The sequence below is a fragment of the Schistocerca serialis genome, chromosome 2 (assembly GCF_023864345.2).
Source record: "Schistocerca serialis cubense isolate TAMUIC-IGC-003099 chromosome 2, iqSchSeri2.2, whole genome shotgun sequence".
Taxonomy (NCBI): Eukaryota; Metazoa; Arthropoda; class Insecta; order Orthoptera; family Acrididae; genus Schistocerca; species Schistocerca serialis.
Genome location: NC_064639.1, coordinates 1,093,550,230 through 1,093,569,119, shown reverse-complemented (window position 1 = coordinate 1,093,569,119; position 18,890 = coordinate 1,093,550,230). Strand labels below are relative to the sequence as shown.

The 18,890-nt window shown below is 38.2% G+C and overlaps 2 protein-coding genes across 2 annotated transcripts in view; one reads left to right on the top strand and one right to left on the bottom strand.

Moving 5' to 3' along the window:
• Nucleotides 1–15,390: 15,390 nt before the first annotated feature.
• LOC126458551 (ankyrin repeat and BTB/POZ domain-containing protein 1) lies at nt 15,391–17,144 on the bottom strand. Its single transcript, XM_050095671.1, has one exon. The coding sequence runs from the start codon at nt 16,881–16,883 to the stop codon at nt 15,492–15,494; it is 1,392 nt and encodes a 463-aa protein (XP_049951628.1). The 5' UTR covers nt 16,884–17,144; the 3' UTR covers nt 15,391–15,491.
• A 186-nt stretch (nt 17,145–17,330) lies between these two features.
• Nucleotides 17,331–18,890, top strand: part of LOC126458552 (26S proteasome non-ATPase regulatory subunit 7) — a 64,343-nt gene continuing 62,783 nt past the window's right edge. Inside the window, exon 1 of the mRNA XM_050095672.1 lies at nt 17,331–17,571. Within this exon, the coding sequence (XP_049951629.1) occupies nt 17,397–17,571 (175 nt within the window). The 5' untranslated portion in view covers nt 17,331–17,396. The remainder of the gene's footprint in view (nt 17,572–18,890) is intronic.

The following is an 18,890-nucleotide window of genomic DNA, read 5'->3' as shown; positions in this document are numbered from 1 at the left end:
ACTGTTCTAGCTCGTCTGTTGCGGCAGATAGTTTCACTTCCAACTCTCGTGCCTTTTTCTCGTATTCAGACACAGACTTTTTAAGTGCTGTAATTTCGGCAGTATTGGCCTCAACAGTTTCACGCATTTTGGCCAATACTGCTGCCATTACAGTATCTGATATAGTACCTGCTATCAGATCGAGATTGTTTTTATCGCGAAGCGCAGAATTTACCTCAGAGCAGACCAGCTCCACTATACCGGGAGCCGCGGCCACACCTTCCGCCAAGAGCGAGCCCGCTGCACCTGCTGCTTCCCCGCTGCTGTTGACTCTTCTGTTTACCATTTTCTCGAAGATATTGGCGGAGCACAGAAAAAAATATCACTACTGCACAGAACACTGTTGTTTACACAATTTCCACTGGTACTAGACACCACCACTTGCAAGAACACCTTCGAATTCAACTAAATTTCGCGAGCCGAACTTAACACGTGTTACACTGCAGCAGCCATGTTTATCGATATCTTTTAGTAGTTCATGGACCATTGTTTTCACTTTGTGGAGTATATGGTGGGAAGCCGGCGTGGTTTGTGTTGGTCCGTGGTCCCAGTGTTGTATGACCTGGTATACAATACTGTTTATGACAACACAATGAGTGAGACACTTGTGGAAGTCCTGCAGGTGCAGACTGGATGTGGTTGGGTTAGGGTACACTTGTGTGAGGAATGTGTTACCAACCTTATTGCTATGCAAAGGTTGCATAGGCGGTGGCACTTTCCCCAATGCAGCTGGAGGCATGCTGTGGCTATGTTGTGACTGCATGGTGAAGTCATCGGCAGCTGGCATTGGTTATAGATCTTGCAGATGAAGTTGTGCTGTGGCAAGTTCACAGGACTTTTTTGTATTGCCAGTCCATAGCATTTCATTATCCTCTTTGAGATGTAAAGACTAAACAGGTTTTAATGTAATAAAACTGGTTTCGTTGAATTTGTTCGAGCATGTTGACACAGTTGTGGAGATGACTGTAATGTTGATCTGTTTCAGTACTTTGTCACTTCAGGGAGATCTGTACTTCTGAGGAACGATCTGGCCAGTGACACTGGAAACTACATGGACAGTGATGCATTGATTTCGTGTGTCATTGAAAAAATCCATTAGTAACCCATAATAGTGGAGGAAATCAGCTAAGGATGGGTTTGCTAAGATCTGTGATTTGAAAGTTCCAGATTGATGTTGTTCCTGACTCCAGATCAGAGGTGAATGCTTTGGAGCCATGAATAGTAACCGAGAATTGTTCACGGCATGAAGCTGCACAGCTGTTTTGCTGTAGTGGTTAGGTCAGGGGGTGCTGCACTAATATCTCAGCCTCAATTGATTTAGTAGTATTGCAGTCCGAGTTGATACAAGATACAGAGTCTGCCATTATTCCATGTTGAAGATGCACAGAGTGAGCCATTGACACTTGGAACAAGGTGACTTGAATGGTATTTGTGGATCAGTGCACCCACTATAAGCTGCATTAATCTCTTTGGGTGGTCACAGGGCAAGCAATAGTTACACTCGGTGGCACCAATCTGTGCATGATGCCAGCAGTAGCATGGGATGGTCACCAGTGGGATGCAGCTACCAGTAGTTTGTTTACTTGTCCTAGCTGTGTGGCGGTAACTGTCTCGGGTAGAGGTTAGAATATCACAGTCAGCAGCAGTTGGATGGGGTCAGGACTCTTCAGCAGGAACAGGGAGTAGTGCATAACAAGGCTAATTCTGTTGGCTGCATGTGGTAGTATTGTTGTCAACAAAATTGTTACACTGTCTATGGTGCATAATGGCAAAAACTGTATCTGCTAATCCCACTCATTGGTAATCATGAGAACTTGCACTGTGGACGAAAGTTTTTCTACACATGATGTCATCATTAACTAGAGTCAACTGATGTTTGTGGTCGGCACCATCGTTGAGACAATGTTCTGTTTGTTAAATGTTCATTTTATTTTACTTGTCACAATTGCTCCTCGTGTGTCCTGGAGAGATACTGCAGGAATGCTGATTTTGCATTTGAACATTTATTGTCTGCTGATGTGCCAAGATGATATCACTAATCACTTCTGCATGTTCACTGAGGTCAGTGAGGAGTGTGACAAATTTATCTGCATCACTCGTGATGATGTGGATGGCAAGAATGCTATCCTCTATGGCAAACTATTGGAAGTGCTGATCCAGGCAAAAAGGTGGAAGTTTGGGTTGGATGCCAAATCATGAGGAGTTGAAACTGGCGTTTTGTTGAACCTATGGCCACAGGAGGTTTGCAGTGGTGGTGGAGGTGAAAGTCCTATTACCATACGCAGTGCAGCTGCTAACCCAAGTGTATGCCGCTGCAGCATTGAGCTCACAGACATACATTGTAAACTGCAATGCATAAAAGCCACACATGCATTGTGGTGTAGTATCCAACTTGGTATGTATCAGCCATGACTCGTGATTGTCGCAGGTCACCAATGTAGATCCAAATGCTATAGGTATCATATGACACATACATGACATGACGCAGTACAAGAATACACTTTACTTAAGTAAACCAGAACACAATAAAACATGAGCATCTGTCCTACACTAAAGCACGAAACTCACTGTCTGAGCACACAGCTGGGTCAATGATCGTCCAGTGTGTAGTGGAATCACTTGTTAGCAATGTTACATTCCCAGATTCTTATAGGTGTGATCACACAAGAAAAGACTGGCAAAGTAACAGAAACAGATCAAGCACTGGTTTCAGATCCCTCAGCACATGAAGTAATATTCATGCCCAACTTCATGCACCCCCAAACCTGAAACTGTAATATAACGTATATGAATGTTAAGCATATAGATCGTGACGGCCAATCTGATGACATCAAATAATTAAGAGCACCCACAATTGATGGCAAAAATCAGTATTCTTTTGCCCGCGGTCTCCTTGATTCTCTCGATTTCTATTTTTATTGTTAACACTACATAAGATACTTTCCTTTTCCTTTATGAGTTTGCTTGTCTAATGGTTACTCTCATTGGTGCCACTTAAGTGAGTTTCCTTTTGTGTATAATCACCTATTTTCTTATTTAGTGGGTCCAGACCCTCAACAATAGTTAACATCATTGACACCTGTCCAGATCTCTTTCCTAACAGAATATGGAAATCTACAGACTAGTACTTCTTGACAATGTCTCTCTTCTGGGGGCTAATATTTTGATCTAGTGAGATGCCACTCAATATACAGGGCTATTACAAATGATTGAAGCGATTTCATAAATTCACTGTAGCTCCATTCATTGACATATGGTCACGACACACTACAGATACGTAGAAAAACTCATAAAGTTTTGTTCGGCTGAAGCCGCACTTCAGGTTTCTGCCACCAGAGCGCTCGAGAGCGCAGTGAGACAAAATGGCGACAGGAGCCGAGAAAGCGTATGTCATGCTTGAAATTTACTCACATCAGTCAGTCATAACAGTGCAATGACACTTCAGGACGAAGTTCAACAAAGATCCACCAACTGCTAACTCCATTCGGCGATGGTACGCGCAGTTTAAAGCTTCTGGATGCCTCTGGAAGGGGAAATCAACGGGTCGGCCTGCAGTGAGCGAAGAAATGGTTGAACGCGTGCGGGCAAGTTTCACGCATAGCCCGTGGAAGTCGACGAATAAAGCAAGCAGGGAGCTAAACGTACCACAGCTGACGGTTTGGAAAATCTTATGGAAAAGGCTAAAGCAGAAGCCTTACCGTTTACAATTGCTACAAGCCCTGACACCAGATGACAAAGTCAAAAGCTGCGGTTGCAACAGCTCATGGAAGAGGATGCGTTCAGTCCGAAACTTGTTTTCAGTGATGAAGCAACATTTTTTCTTAATGGTGAAGTGAACAGACACAATGTGCGAATCTGGGCAGCAGAGAATCCTCAAGCATTCGTGCAGCAAATTCGCAATTCACCAAAAGTTAACATGTTTTGTGCAATCTCACAGTTTAAAGTTTACGGCCCCTTTTTCTTCTGCGAAAAAAACGTTACAGGACACGTGTATCTGGACATGCTGGAAAATTGGCTCATGCCACAACTGGAGACCGACAGCGCCGACTTCATCTTTCAACAGGATGGTGCTCCACCGCACTTCGATCATGATGTTCGGCATTTCTTAAACAGGATATTGGAAAACCGATGGATCGGTCGTGGTGGAGATCATGATCAGCAATTCATGTCATGGCCTCCACACTCTCCCGACCTAACCCCATGCGATTTCTTTCTGTGGGGTTATGTGAAAGATTCAGTGGTTAAACCTCCTCTACCAAGAAACGTGCCAGAACTGTGAGCTCGCGTCAACGATGCTTTCGAACTCATTGATGGGGACATGCTGCGCCGAGTGTGGGAGGAACTTGATTATCGGCTTGATGTCTGCCGAATCACTAAAGGGGCACATATCGAACATTTGTGAATGCCTAAAAAAACTTTTTGAGTTTTTGTATGCATGTGCAAAGCATTGTGAAAATATCTCAAATAATAAAGTTATTGTAGAGCTGTGAAATCGCTTCAATCATTTGTAATAACCCTGTACTTTTTATACATTCTGCATGTAATACTTGAGATTTAATAATTCTAATGTCAGTTCTTTCTGTTTGCTTATTGACCAGAACTTTAAGTACTGGTTAATTTAAAATTGCTGAAAATAATCCCACGATTTGAATTCCTCTGAATGGGCAGTTTCACATTCTGCAAGCGTAACCCACCAGGTAACTGGGTCTAAAATCTATTTTTCTTAGTCCTCCCATTTTTTGGGTAATGAGCTGGAAAATAGCCTTAAAAAATGGTGGGATGATCTTCAACTTAACATTTGAATTTAGGAAATTGTTTTAATAAATTCATTTCTGCCACAAATTGAAGGCTTTCTGCCCAATCATCTGGCTTCTCATTACATTCTAGTGTGGTCATTTGTAATTTTTCCCACAACCTTTGAAACTCTTTCATTTTACTTCTATGTCACCCACAAAATTAGCTGTAGCATTGGCAGATTCTACATTTCCCTGTACTTTTCTGCTCCATTAATTCCTGTAGCCACTCTTCCAAATTAGTCAGTGTGTTCTGAGCACACACAAGTGTGTTACACTAAATCCTCTGCCCTGTTCCAGCACCTCTAGCTGTCCTCGCATATCTGAGATCTGATCATTTAATATCCTATCCATTGTGTATTTCTCTGAAGTGCTCAATTACTTTGTTTCTTACTAGGTCACACAGTTTATTTACTTTAGTCTGTAGCTCCTTAAGCAAATGTGATATTATTGTTTCTAAGCTAGAAATCTTATCACCTTGTATAATAATGTTAGAATGTAATTATGTTTTAGTGGTTTTAATCTCAGTCATCAAATCCTCTAATTTCACAAATATGGCCATTACAATCCCTTCCATACGTCAGGTGACAGCAGGCATGCAATACGGACCAAAATAAATATTTTATTTATGAAATGACACTTCATATTTACCCCTCTATGACAATTCAGTCCTTTGGGTGTTTAAACACAAAGCATATGAAATATGTTCTGGGCTGAGTAAAGCTCACTGGATGATGAAAACAGCTCCCTGCTTTGCAATGCTAGCAATTAGCATACGCATAGGTGATGTGGTGTGTTCATGAGCTACACTGCAGATGGTGTGTGAGGATGAGCTGTGTCTTATTGATCATCAGTTGCTGTAGCAGCATCATGAACTGCTGAGTTAATTGTAGCCCTCTGATCTAAAACAGGAAATCTTCTTAATTAGATGACGAAATCTTCTACTGCCATGTCTAATTTGACTCGAACTCTGTCTTATCTACTGTTGTTGTCTGAGTTACTATGGACAGTAAATTATAATCTCGAACTTCAATTTTTAGTTCAATTATCTTAAATTCTTCTTTTAGATACTATTTAAACTTACTTGTTTATTTTTGGCAAGTTATTTTGAGGAATTTTGCATAAAATCTTCTTATTCTCTGTTTTTTAGCAGCTATAATCCACGTACATTTCTCTCAGTCGTCTTTCTTGATGTTTGTTGAGGTGGCCCTGCTAGTCAGTTCCACCCATGGCACAGCAGTCTTCACTGGACTTTGCCTGCTTGAGCATGAAAGGTTGCTGAAGGAGAGTGTTCATTGTCTTCCAAGCCACCTGAATGATGTAAACAGCTGAACTTTAAAACTTCTGTATTCACACTTTCTCTCCCAAGAACAATCTTGTATACAAAATAGGTTGACAGACCTTGATGTTGCTTTAATAAGATCAAGACACGTAGCAGTCTCTACACAAGTTAGTTTGACAGTCCTTTGTTACAGTGTCCATTACAGACATGACCACTCAACCCACAACATCTACGAACAAGCAGCTCACACAGCAAGTGAAGACACTCACTCACTGTACCACCTTATAGATGTGATGGGTTCAAGATGTTCTCCCATCTGCACATATCGTACTAGTATCTCCCACAGTGTGACGTCCCAAGCATTACTTACTACTAAACGTCACAAACTATCCTTCGTTGTCATCAAGCTTGGAAGTGTGACCTGACATTTCATAAAAATGTCATGTCAAATTTCAAGTCCTGTACCCCTGGCATGCTACCAAAGATGTGCCTCTACTCTTATCTGTAAAACTAACTTCCTGCAATTTTTTCTACACAAATTTTATACAAAGATTTAATAAAATAAAGCATTATTGAAAAAATGTTAGTTAAATTAACTGCACTGATATAAAACATTGCACGTAACAAATTTACAAAAGTTATGATAACTTAATTGCGAATCATATAACCTTCTAAAAAAACTGAAATTTAAAAAGTAAATACCACTGTTTACGGACCTACTGTACGCTGATTTTTGTATAATGTATAATAAAGAGGAGATCCGTCCACTTCCAGAAACTGAATATTCTTATAATTTTACTTTGCATTCCTCACCTATTTAGTGTTCTATCTACAAGATAATCCAATTCATCTGTTCTCACCAATAATTGAATATCTTTTTATAATCTTTAATTTGGTGAAACTGTGTTCACAGTACAGTCACTGGCATTGTTATACATATCCACAAATTGCTTGATAAGCATCCCTTAAGCTGTGCTTTAAATGTCACTGCTCTTTGTAAGCTCTTTCACCTCGAACTTAAAAAGCAGGTAATTCGAAAATAGTCCGCTCTATTAATATCTCTGTTATATCTGGCAACAAAATCACCTGCACACTTTTCAAGATGTGAGAAAAATCTGTTTTCCATTTCACTTGCTATTCTATCAAATACTTCGAAGCATTCTATCTCGAAAAGTTTCCCTCCAGCTCTCAGTAAGAAATTGGAAGCCTTCAGAAGCAGCATACTTACTTCAGAAACCAGTCACGTACCTTTGAGACCCTACAATATCATAATGCAGCTGTAGCAAGAGCACTGTTGAACACAACCTAACTGTGAAGGCAGAACTGTGAGTTGAGGGCACTATTGTCACAGAAGCCACATTAGCGACAGAAGCAGAAAGTAGTTGGTTCCTTATGATGCTACACGGATGAAATGAGATTGTAGAAATTTATATTATAAGATATTTGGGGGAAATGTGTATAATCAAAGAACATTGTACAATAGAGACCAACTGAATGAGACAGAGCTGTTATTAAGACACTGACCCCATATTCGAGAGGATGGAATTTTTCCAGCCATTCTTAATCATTTCAAGCCAATGCCAGGATAGTTCCTTCACCAGGGCCACAGCCGACCACCTGTTCTATCCTAATAAAAGCATAGTTATATATTCTATGTGTATGTATATTTTGAGCCATGTATTTTCATCACATTACTGACAAATCCTATATTGTTCTGAGATGATCTATGGATGGAATGAATGAATCAAATCACTATGACGACAGCATGCATGTACAGTCGTAGGCCAAGGGAAAGACTTCTTTTAGTAGACAGAGGAAAGAAACACAAGGGTCAGGAGAACTCAGGTATCCCTCCCTGTTAATTATTATCAGTATTTTTTTTTTATATTCAGTTTTTGCACTCACTATGTGTCTTTGATATGGGCCTATATCAACACCCAGTTGGTATGGCCATGACCCTGATATGCTCAAAGTAATAGAAAATTTTCTTGATTTATATAGCATTCCAGAATCTGCGGAACGTACTCTGGCAACAAATACATCCTTCTAGGACTCTCACTAGGAACTGAGTTCACATGGGCCCATTTTTTGATGGTGCAAATAATATGTCTGGGTGGAGTGAGGAAGTGAAGGTAGACTTCAAGACAAGCCAAAGAGCTGTTAAACACACTGATTATGATAGCAAAAGTGTAGCCAGCAATCTTTAAAACATCATTCAGTGCCTTGTAACAATTTCAAACTTGCCTCAGGTCAACAATGACACAGTCAACACTCTGCCATCAGCTCTGCCTCTATGTTCATCAACACATGGCTAGAAAAATTAATTTTTTGGATTTTCATGAAAGAATTTGTTTCCAGAACTGTGTAAACAAAAGCTACGTTCTGAGATTGTAAAATTTTTGGAGTCTACGAAGAAGCAAAGTAAATGTCTTCTCTTTCAAAGAAATTATGATTGTCTTTTATCCATTAAGATGTGATACACCGATTTTCTATAATAAAATAATAACAATAATAATAATAATAATAGTAATAACACAGTACTCAAAGCAACAGTCACATATGCAAGTGAAACTCTCTCATTGAATCAAAAACTAGATTTACAATAAATCAAGAAAGTAGAGAGAAAGATTATGAGAAAAATTCTGGGACCACAATATACACAAGATGGATACAGTCTGCAAACCATCAAGACAACATAAAAAGTATCAAAACTGACATCAGAAAGAGACAAATGAAGTTTTATGGACACCTAGACAGATTACCTGAAAACAAACCAAATGAAACTTAATGGCAGATTAAAACTGTGTGCCGGACCGAGACTCTAACTCGGACCAAAGGTCCCGCATTCGAGTCTCGGTCCGGCACACAGTTTTAATCTGACAGGAAGTTTCATATCAGCGCACACTCCACTGCAGAGTGAAAATCTCATTCTGGAAACAAACTAAATGTCTATTGGACTATGTGACATCCCTTAAAGCATCAATAACTTGGGTAACTGAAGTTAAGAAACATTTGACAAAAGCAAAAATTGACATAACAAACACATCAGACAGGGATACATTCAGACGTAAAATTGATAAGTGGAAATTTTTTCCAGAGATGGAACCAAAAGCATATCGACCGAAGTGGAGAAAAGAAAGAAACAAAGCCTTTGGGGAGAAAATGAAGAAATACTGGGCAAATAAGAAGAACACTACCTGCTTATCGTTCTCCATGGGCACATTTGCTAATGATAATGTTAATGCTAATAATAATAATAATAATAATAATAATAATAATAATCCGTAATTATTGATACATGTTCAGTTACCCGAAAGTTCCTAAACGCAATGTAACATATACCGTACAGTTAAAAGGAAGTGACGCTTGATCAAGGTCTGCGTCACTTTCATTCCGAACCAGACCTAAGGTCTGAGAAAGGAAAGATAATAATAATAATAATAATAGGTTTATCAATGGTCCAGGGTTCATACTGAATTTTTTTTTTTAAGGACTTTTAAGCACCTTCTCTTTACTGACAATAGTTGCACTCAATGGTGTAGTAATGTCAAGAGTACAATAAACATGCACAAATAGATGATAACTTCAAAATACTATCACTACAATAAAATTCAGTAGTATCAACTTCATTGAATTTAGGCACATTCTTTAAGAACTTACCAACAATATACTTCACTGCATGTCTGCTTGATCTTTGATAAATGTTTTTCTTATTAAAGTAAGTATATCACATCTTATAGTACTATCTGCAGTTTCTGTCACACAAAAATGCAGAAAAGTAATTCCAAATGTGTAAATTTCAATGAAATTGAGAATGAATTGTCAATAAGAAACGCTTATAAGCACTAAAAAATAAATCAAAAAGGCCATAGTATAGATAAAAAACAGGAAATCATAAAACATTTTTAAGTTCATCAGTTTTTTCCTTAATCTGGCTGTCTGATGCTTTAACCACTGTTTATTTTCATGAGCCTTTTTCCTTAGTACATTGGACTGTGAGCAGTATGAAATGTCCTTGTTTTTTCAGCAACCTCTGAAAGTTCATGAGCTGATTTGTGCAATGAAGAAATGTCAGAATCGAGGTGCATTGTTTTCCGCTTTAAACCTTCCAAATCATGTTGCAATCTTTGCTTCCTTTCTGATAGTGTCTTGGTGGTCTGCATCTGTTTTTGCACCTCAAGCCATGTATTAATCCTTAGTAATTTGTACATTTTGCACTCTCCCACAAAATTTAAGGTGGTCTTTAACTTGTTGAAAAGCAACATAGGATCTTACTTTCAAATTACCTAGTTCTAGTCTTGATGATTGAGAATCCACTTTCTACTGTTGCCTGATCATGTGAACAGATTAATTTCTTCTTGCAAATCTTCCAGATTTCTTTGAAACCTCTTGAATACATATTCTTGTACCAGAAGTCGTCTAACCTTGAAATTTTAACATCAAAATCTCTACATTCTTGATATGGAATTTGCTGTACAAAATCTCCAAACTCCTATTTTCCACTACAACGTGGTCACTTTCAACCAGACTAGTCACTATTAACTTCATCTTTTTCTTGCATCCATCTCTATTGTAAAGAATAACATTTTGATCACGAAAGGCTGAATTACAGACAAAGGAATATTGTAATGAAGATTTTTCAAGAATACTTTTAACCATTTCCATAGTAAATGACTGTGCTTCATGTTTTAAGGTTAGAACATCTTTCTTGGTAATCTTTTCATCTTTAACCATGCTAGACAAAATTTTATATCCAATAAAACAAACTGACTCTACTTAATTCATCGAGTGAAATGGTTCCATTTCATAAGTAGCAAGCTTATCTGAGGAATCAATTTTCTTGGCATATTCTTTCTTCAGTAGGCCTATACGAAAATTGAGAAGATAACGGTTTACTAATTTTGTGAGGTCATTTGCGGCCCACGCCAACAGAAGGTTGACGTTACATTTTCACTAACTTATTCTTTACCACTGATGAAACAATCTTATATGAATTTGAAGTTGGTTTGGTAATTTCCTCCTTTTATGCATTAGAAAGAAACAGAGAAATGTTGCCCAAAATTTTCAGAGCCCTCAGAGCTGCAGGAAGACTTTCTAACCACCTAACGTGGCAAAATTTCAGGCCTACTTTCTTTGAATTTGAAGTTCCGTGTATGTTTTGCAGACAAGTCATGAAATAAATAATGCAAACTTTTGAAGAAAGTATCTATGTCTCAATCACGAGTTTGAGCACCGTTTTCAAAAGAATGATGTAGGGTATGTAAGATGCAGGAGTCTAATTCCAATAATTTCTTCTCATGATCTTGTTTCATATTCTTCTGCAGCATACGAGGCGTGTTTTTTAAGTAAGTACCGCGATTGGATATGGGTGTGTGTGCGCAAGTGTATACCTGTCCTTGTTTCCCCCTAAGGTAAGTCTTTCCGCTCCCGGGATTGGAATGACTCCTTACCCTCTCCCTTAAAACCCACGTCCTTTCGTCTTTCCCCCTCCGTCCCTCTTTCCTGATGAAGCAACCGTTGGTTGCGAAAGCTTGAATTTTGTGTGTATGTTTGTGTGTCTATCGACCTGCCAGCGCTTTTGTTCGGTAAGTCACATCATCTTTGTTTTTAGATATATTTTTCCCATGTGGAATGTTTCCCTCTATTATATCAATAATTTTATTTTTACATAAAAGCCTGATGTATCTCCTTGCTGCTTTTGTGATGGCTTCAGAATTTGTGCCAATTTTACATTTTCAAGTGCACTTGCAAAAACAGATATTAATGCCTACACAAACTATTTTCCTGACCCTAAATGAAAATGTCAATTCTGGAGAACAGTGTTCTCACCATTGAAGTAATACTACAAGATGAGAATGCATGCAACAACATTTTGCAGTTATCTTCATCTGGATGCAAATTCAAACAGTTTCTGCTCTTGCCAGCTCAATAAGAAAAGCTCATGGAGACACATTTTTCCACAAAAAGTTCATGTCTCCAAAATTTATTCTATTAGGAAGTTCCAAGACTTCAAACATCAATAAACTACACATCCTCATAGGCATTGCACAATACAAGTTTTTCTGAAAGACTGCAAGGCAACAAGAAAGGTGATGCTAAACAGAGCACACACACTACTGATGTTCTACATGCCATGGACAGAGAAACACCCACGTCACACGCTGACCATATCTATAGCAAGGTTTCTGGTATATCTTGTATCCATGTCATCGTATCATGTCTCTCAATGTTAGTAGTGCACCTCTTGGAGCAGACCTTATCACTGTACTTCATCTTGTTTTGTGGTCTCCGAAAGCACTTAAGTTATGGTGTAAGTATACTTAACCCTCTTAAAAAATTGTTCAGTAAACTGTATATCTTTCACATAGTACTAGCCAGTGTTCACCTTTTAATCTCGCTGTAAGACAAGGTTCGAGATGAAGTTATCTTGTAACATAGTACAGTTAAGGGTACGCATTTGTAAATCAGTGTGGATAAAAAGTTTAAGATATCTATTTACAGTGCAATGTTCTTCGAGATTGCTGTCTCATCTTTGTAAACAGTGTATAAAAAACAATATCCTATAAGCTGTTCAGTACCTATCCTCTCCTATTCTCGTTTAACACGTGTGTATATATGACTAATGTTTGCATTGTTGAAGTTGATTGGATCTACACCACTGTAAAATGATCTTTACACAAGCAAATTACCAATAAAACATGAAGAATATAAAACACTATAAAGTGCTGTATGTGGGATAGCAGAAAACCACTGTTTTTTTTTTTTTTTTTAAAAAAAAAAAAAAACTCTGGATGATTTATAATCAATTCTACTAATTTCTCCATACAGTACATCCACAGTGCCATGTAGACGTACTGAGCAAGTACTCAAATGAGATGTAGTGACTCCAAGATGTGGGAACCTGAACCCCTCCATACTGCATCCAACTGATGCCACAAAGCAGATGATGCAACAGTAGCCAGTAAGCACTGGATGGCCCATCATGGTCAGAATGCACACCTGGTATATTTCTGACATGCATTAATTCTTTCACCTATGGCAATGCTTGGTGCAAGTGAAATACATCAAGCTGCACTGTGATTTGGATTACACTTCGCATTGTAGATGATTACGTAGGTAAATTCAAAGATCAAGAAGCACGTGCATGGAAATTCTATTCTTATGAAAGCAGTACAATGTTAAAAACCAACCTCCAAACTGAGGTCAGCTTATCTCTTACATGCATTTTTTCCTCCTTTCAATCCTTTTGTGAAGTATTTACATTTCTTAATTTATAGTCTGTTTTGTTGATATTGTTTTTCTACCATCTTTGAATTGCATACAAATCTCTTGTATGCATTTCACACAGCATCACTGATCTGTTCTAATTAGGCAGCAAAATAGCAATGAACTTTACTTGGTTTTCAATAGTTTATCCTCGATGTGTGTATATAATATGCATCAAAATATTGTGTTAAATATGGTGTGAATGTAAACATTAGGCTATGCTATTTGAAATTCACATTTGTTGGCTTTGTCAACTAATAACCACGTTATTACCTTTCAACCCGACCTACACAGGCTATGCTACAGATTGGTCTGTCACCACAACCAAGATTTCAGAGGAGATCCAATATCACATCCTAGTCCACTTTGCCTTATTGTGATACAACAATTGCATCTTTCATCCCTTGGTGTGAAGGCCCAACTGTTTTTCTACCTCTAAAGAATGACTTTGTTTAACAGAAGCTCTGCCTACTTTACTTGTGCACATGTCCCTCAACATCATGTGGTGAGTAGCAATCTATCCTGCTTCACATGGTTGTTATTTCATCCCTGATTTTTCACTATTTAAAATCGAGAAAAATTATTATTGTTTCATTACTTGTGTTACAGTTACAGTTCCACGACATACCATAATTCATATCAGTTGAGACACATGCTAGAAAGGTTGTAACAGATCTAAATCCACTTAAGTACAGATACAGCAGGTGTGTGCATGTAAATTTTCTACTTGTTTACCAAAATCTGAAACAACATTGCTAGAAACATTCACTATACAAACAATATTGCTAATAGCACGCACAATTCGACAGACACGGAATTAAAAAACGAACTTTGCATAACTGCAAAGTTTTTGTGCAAATAGCCTGTACCAACTGTTTTTCAAACAAAAATAATGTATTTCTAGCTGATCTCGCCAACAAGCAGCCCATTTAAAGCCACATGTCTACTACTGACAGACACAAAATGGCATAGGAGTTGGGGAAACTGGTTTTGCTGTATATCAGTAAAACTTAATGGGATACAGGTTACAATATATTGTCCGTTGAAGTTTTGGGGTGTGCACGGTAACAGCTTCACGTAAGCCACTGAAATTATAATGAGGTGACAATATTCAATTTGTGAAAAGTACAGGTGGTGAAAAATAACATGGGAGAATTACTAGGTAAGTCATCAGACATGTCAAAATCAAGATTGGTGAAATTTTTCATGAAGAATTTGATCACAACATAGAAATTATTGGAGGTGGTGATCTGCTATGGAAAAAGTTTTTGTTGAAAATGTTCCCATTATTTCTTCTAACTTCTTAGACTTTGCATTTATGTGATGCGATTCAGTTGGTTGTTGTTACAGCAAACATTCAATTCTGTACAGCTGTAGCTGTGTGTTAGATATACAGAATAAAGCCATCAACTTCGACCAGTGATGCAGGAAACATGCAACAAACAGCACAAACAACGTGGTGACTATAACGTTATATCAGTTGTGATTTTTTTCGAATGGGCTAAGCTACGATTCATTCTGTCAACACAACCAGGTTCTTTTTAACATTTGCTGGCTTCACCAACTCTCAACCACACTGTTATCTTCCAACTTAACCTAGACCTTGGGCAAAGGTACAGATCAGTCTGTCAACACAACCAGGGTTGCGTCCCCCCCCCCCACTTTCATTGGCTTTGCCAACTAACAACAAAACTGTGAATATACACACCAAAACGTGCCTTCACAGTCTCAGCCATTAACATTATCTCACTGGTCAAAGCTGATTCGTATTGAATATTCCTGTTGACCGAAGATATTAATTGTACAATGCTGAGAAATTTAAAAGAATCATCACTGCATTGAATTACATGCAGTTTATAACCAGTACACTGAAAATTTCAAGCAAATGAAAGTTAAAGGAAACTACATAATGAGCATCCCTCTTTTTCTGGAATGCTTTGCAGAATACTTAAAACAGGGTGATGGAATCAATTTATCCACATCTGCTAGGATTTAGATGAAAAGCTTGACTGATCCACATTAGTTTATTTCAAATTAAAAATGTCAACATGTTTTATAAAATAAAAATCAACAAACAAAACAACAGATACAGTTGATAACAATGACTTTGATTATGCATCCAGCCCCAAGGTTTCAAGCAATTCATCAATTTCCTTCAACTTGTTATTTGCTTCAATTGTTTCACTGATACTGGCAATGTGTGAGGTGATATGGTACCTGATGTCATCAACAATAGAAATACTGTCCGTCTCTTGTCGATGTTGAATATCCATTGCATCTTGTAAAATCATCTGATGTAATGATTTATTATTCCGCATTGTGTAAATGTTCTGTGCAATGAATTTTGCACACTGGTCTTCAAGTTGTGGTAAGCCAAGCAAACGTGCTGTGTGTAAGTATGCCATCACACATTCTGTGTTCAAATACTGACCCAACAATGCTGCACAAGACTTTTTTAGACCTGGTAACAAATACATGTCAGCAGCATGTAGAAGATCCAATAAAAGGTCAGGAGGAACATTGACAGCATTGGTATATATATAATACAATACTGCTGCAAGGACTTCCACAGGCACTCCATTAATTCTTATCACTGGAACATCAAACTCGGTATCAATATTCACTTCATTGAAATGATCCTTTCTCACTAAGGTGCTAAAATATTCACTCCGGCCACAAACAAACAATTTATGACAGTAAAATGAACGCCCGTCAACGTATAAACACAAATCAGCAAAGTTTTGCGGTTCATAACAGCTTACAACGTCATCAGCCATTCTTCCAAAGTCTTCTTGAAGTTGACCGGTAAGCTCAGACGATTCTAACACAATAACTTTGACATGCATACCTGGTTTGACATATTCAGAAGAAGTAACTTTTTTAAGTGCTTTCTTCAGCTCTTCTTCCAGAACAAACAGCTTGCAATTGGAACTCAGAAGAATACAATCATCCACAGAGTCCAGGTGGGTTTCTAAACGTCCTGTGTACAAGTATTGTATCAGTGCTCTAAAAGCGTTCGACTTTACTAAACTGTTCTTAATAGTCACAACTTGTCTATCTTGCCATTTGGCTCTAAACTTGTCGCAAAAGTATGCTGATCTTGAGGAAAGTATACATTTGTGCAAATGAAACTCTTCGTCGTGAACAACAAATGTTACATCGCTGTATTCACTACACTGCAAAAGGCGGCGCAAGAATTCGTCATAATAATCACGTCGCATCGTACGACTGGACAGAACTCTGTAACTTCGTAGCTTTTCCGATATTTCGTCAGTAAGTGCTGCATAAACACAACGCTCTCCATCAAAAGTATTGGCATCACAATGAGCACCATTCATTAGCAACAAGTCAACCACCTGACTGTGACCACAGAGACAAGCATAATATAACGGAGTACTATCCCATTCGTCTCTAACATTTGGATTGATGTCAGTGTTTTCTAGTAAGTACTTCACTCGCGTTGCATTTCCTTGTTTACAACATCTGAACAGTTCTTCTCTCATTATCAATACCTTATATTTAGTACAAACATCACTGTGTAAACTGCACACTGTCTATCTTCCTCCTCCGAACTACTTTGACGTCAATGAAGTCCAGTGCGCATAACATCGCATTGTCAGCAGGTGTAGAACTCTAAATGACATTGTTATGCTAATTTAAGAATATTTGAATGAAGTTTTGGAAACAGAGAAGTAAAGTACGTAGAATAACGTACACCAAACTGTTCTGCTCGGAATAAATTTACAGAATATAATTTACCCCTCACTATATGAAAATCGCTGGTTCAGATAAACTATGGACTACGTAAGATAATTTCAGTACCTAGAAGACAGATATTAATGTTTCTCCGGCACAGATGTGCTTTTTTAAGAAAGAAGAAAATACATTAATAATTTCAGTATACTTAGTTAACACTGACGTTGCATTTATGTGAAAATGACCCAATCGCTGTACTACTCTCATCAAAGCAGAGACAGTGGTTTCTGTGGATTCATGGTTGGCGTAACGCATTCGAAATGCCGAGTCAAGAAATAGTAACCTCAAAAGTAGTAGTACACCCATTAGTGTTACTAAGTGTTGTGGACCATTTTAATCGAATGGGAAAAATTGGAAACCAGGAGAGAGTGGTGGGTGTGTTATTAGGATCATGGAGAGCGAAAGGAGTTCTCGACGTCTCCAATAGCTTTGCAGGTTAGTCATCTAATTGTAAGAAACTTGTACTGAAAGAAGTAATGAGGTCTATGATAGCAGTCATTATTATCTAGTGAAGGGTGGAGAAATACAAGTGCGTAGAGGAATAACAAACTGCCTGTAGATACGATTCAAAAGAGTTGTCAGAATTGACCTACTGCTTACGCTTACAGTTATTGTAGGCGTCTGGAACGCTCTCTGTTCTGTTCAATCACTGGTAATCAGTTTGCTGCTTCCTTGCTTTCATTGCACACGTAAGGCGCAGATGTTCTTGAGTTTTGTAAGAGAGATACTCCAGTTGGTTGACTAACGTGAAATAGAGGAACGACTTTGTCATATTACAACAGTGGCATCCTATTTAAGTGGCAACACACACTGTATCTAATGTTCTGTTTTCGATTTTAGTTTTTAGACCTAAATATTACACACAAACTATTAGTTCCGTTCCTAGTTTCTTTTAGAAAACCGTAATACTTTCATTTATAACACTCAGCTGCGATTGGAACTTGATTTATTGCTTCTTGAACCAGTGAAAGTAAATTAAAGCTTCCTGCTGGAAAGGGACTTTATCAGTGGACAATCGGCTCCAGACTTTTGCGACCTGACTCCGTTAATCAAAAATCGTTTGTATTGTTTTCCGTAACCTGACGACCACAAACAAAAACGACTCTAGTCATGCTTCCCACGCCCGGGTTCCCGGGTTCGATTCCCGGCGGGGTCAGGGATTTTCTCTGCCTCGTGATGGCTGGGTGTTGTGTGCTGTCCTTAGGTTAGTTAGGTTTAAGTAGTTCTAAGTTCTAGGGGACTTATGACCACAGCAGTTGAGTCCCATAGTGCTCAGAGCCATTTGAACCATTTGACTCTAGTCTTGGAAATTCGTTTATTGGCGGGCATTATCAACTGTTGCATGTGGACACACAGTAGCATATCAGTGACACAGATGGGATTATGAGAGAAAGGGGAGGTACACTCTTGCATATGGGCTGTTTTGATATTTTAAAGGTGTATATTAAGCTGTCATATGAATCTCTGGTATCTAAGTATTTCAGTTATGCTCTTTGGTTAGGATCTACATAATTCAATAACAACTCGAAATGTATAGCTTTCATTTAGGGAAAAAATTATATATATAATTTATGAATAGGCCCAAGTTCCGATTTAGATTTAAGATATTTTGCCTCACCACAATGCTCCCCACATTTTAAAAAAAGTTCATCCACGAGTGTTGTTTCTTCATCTTCTTCTGGTGATCAATTTGCAGTAAAATAAATGCTAAATGTGTGATGACTGCTAAATCCTCTTGTTCCCTGTTAATATCA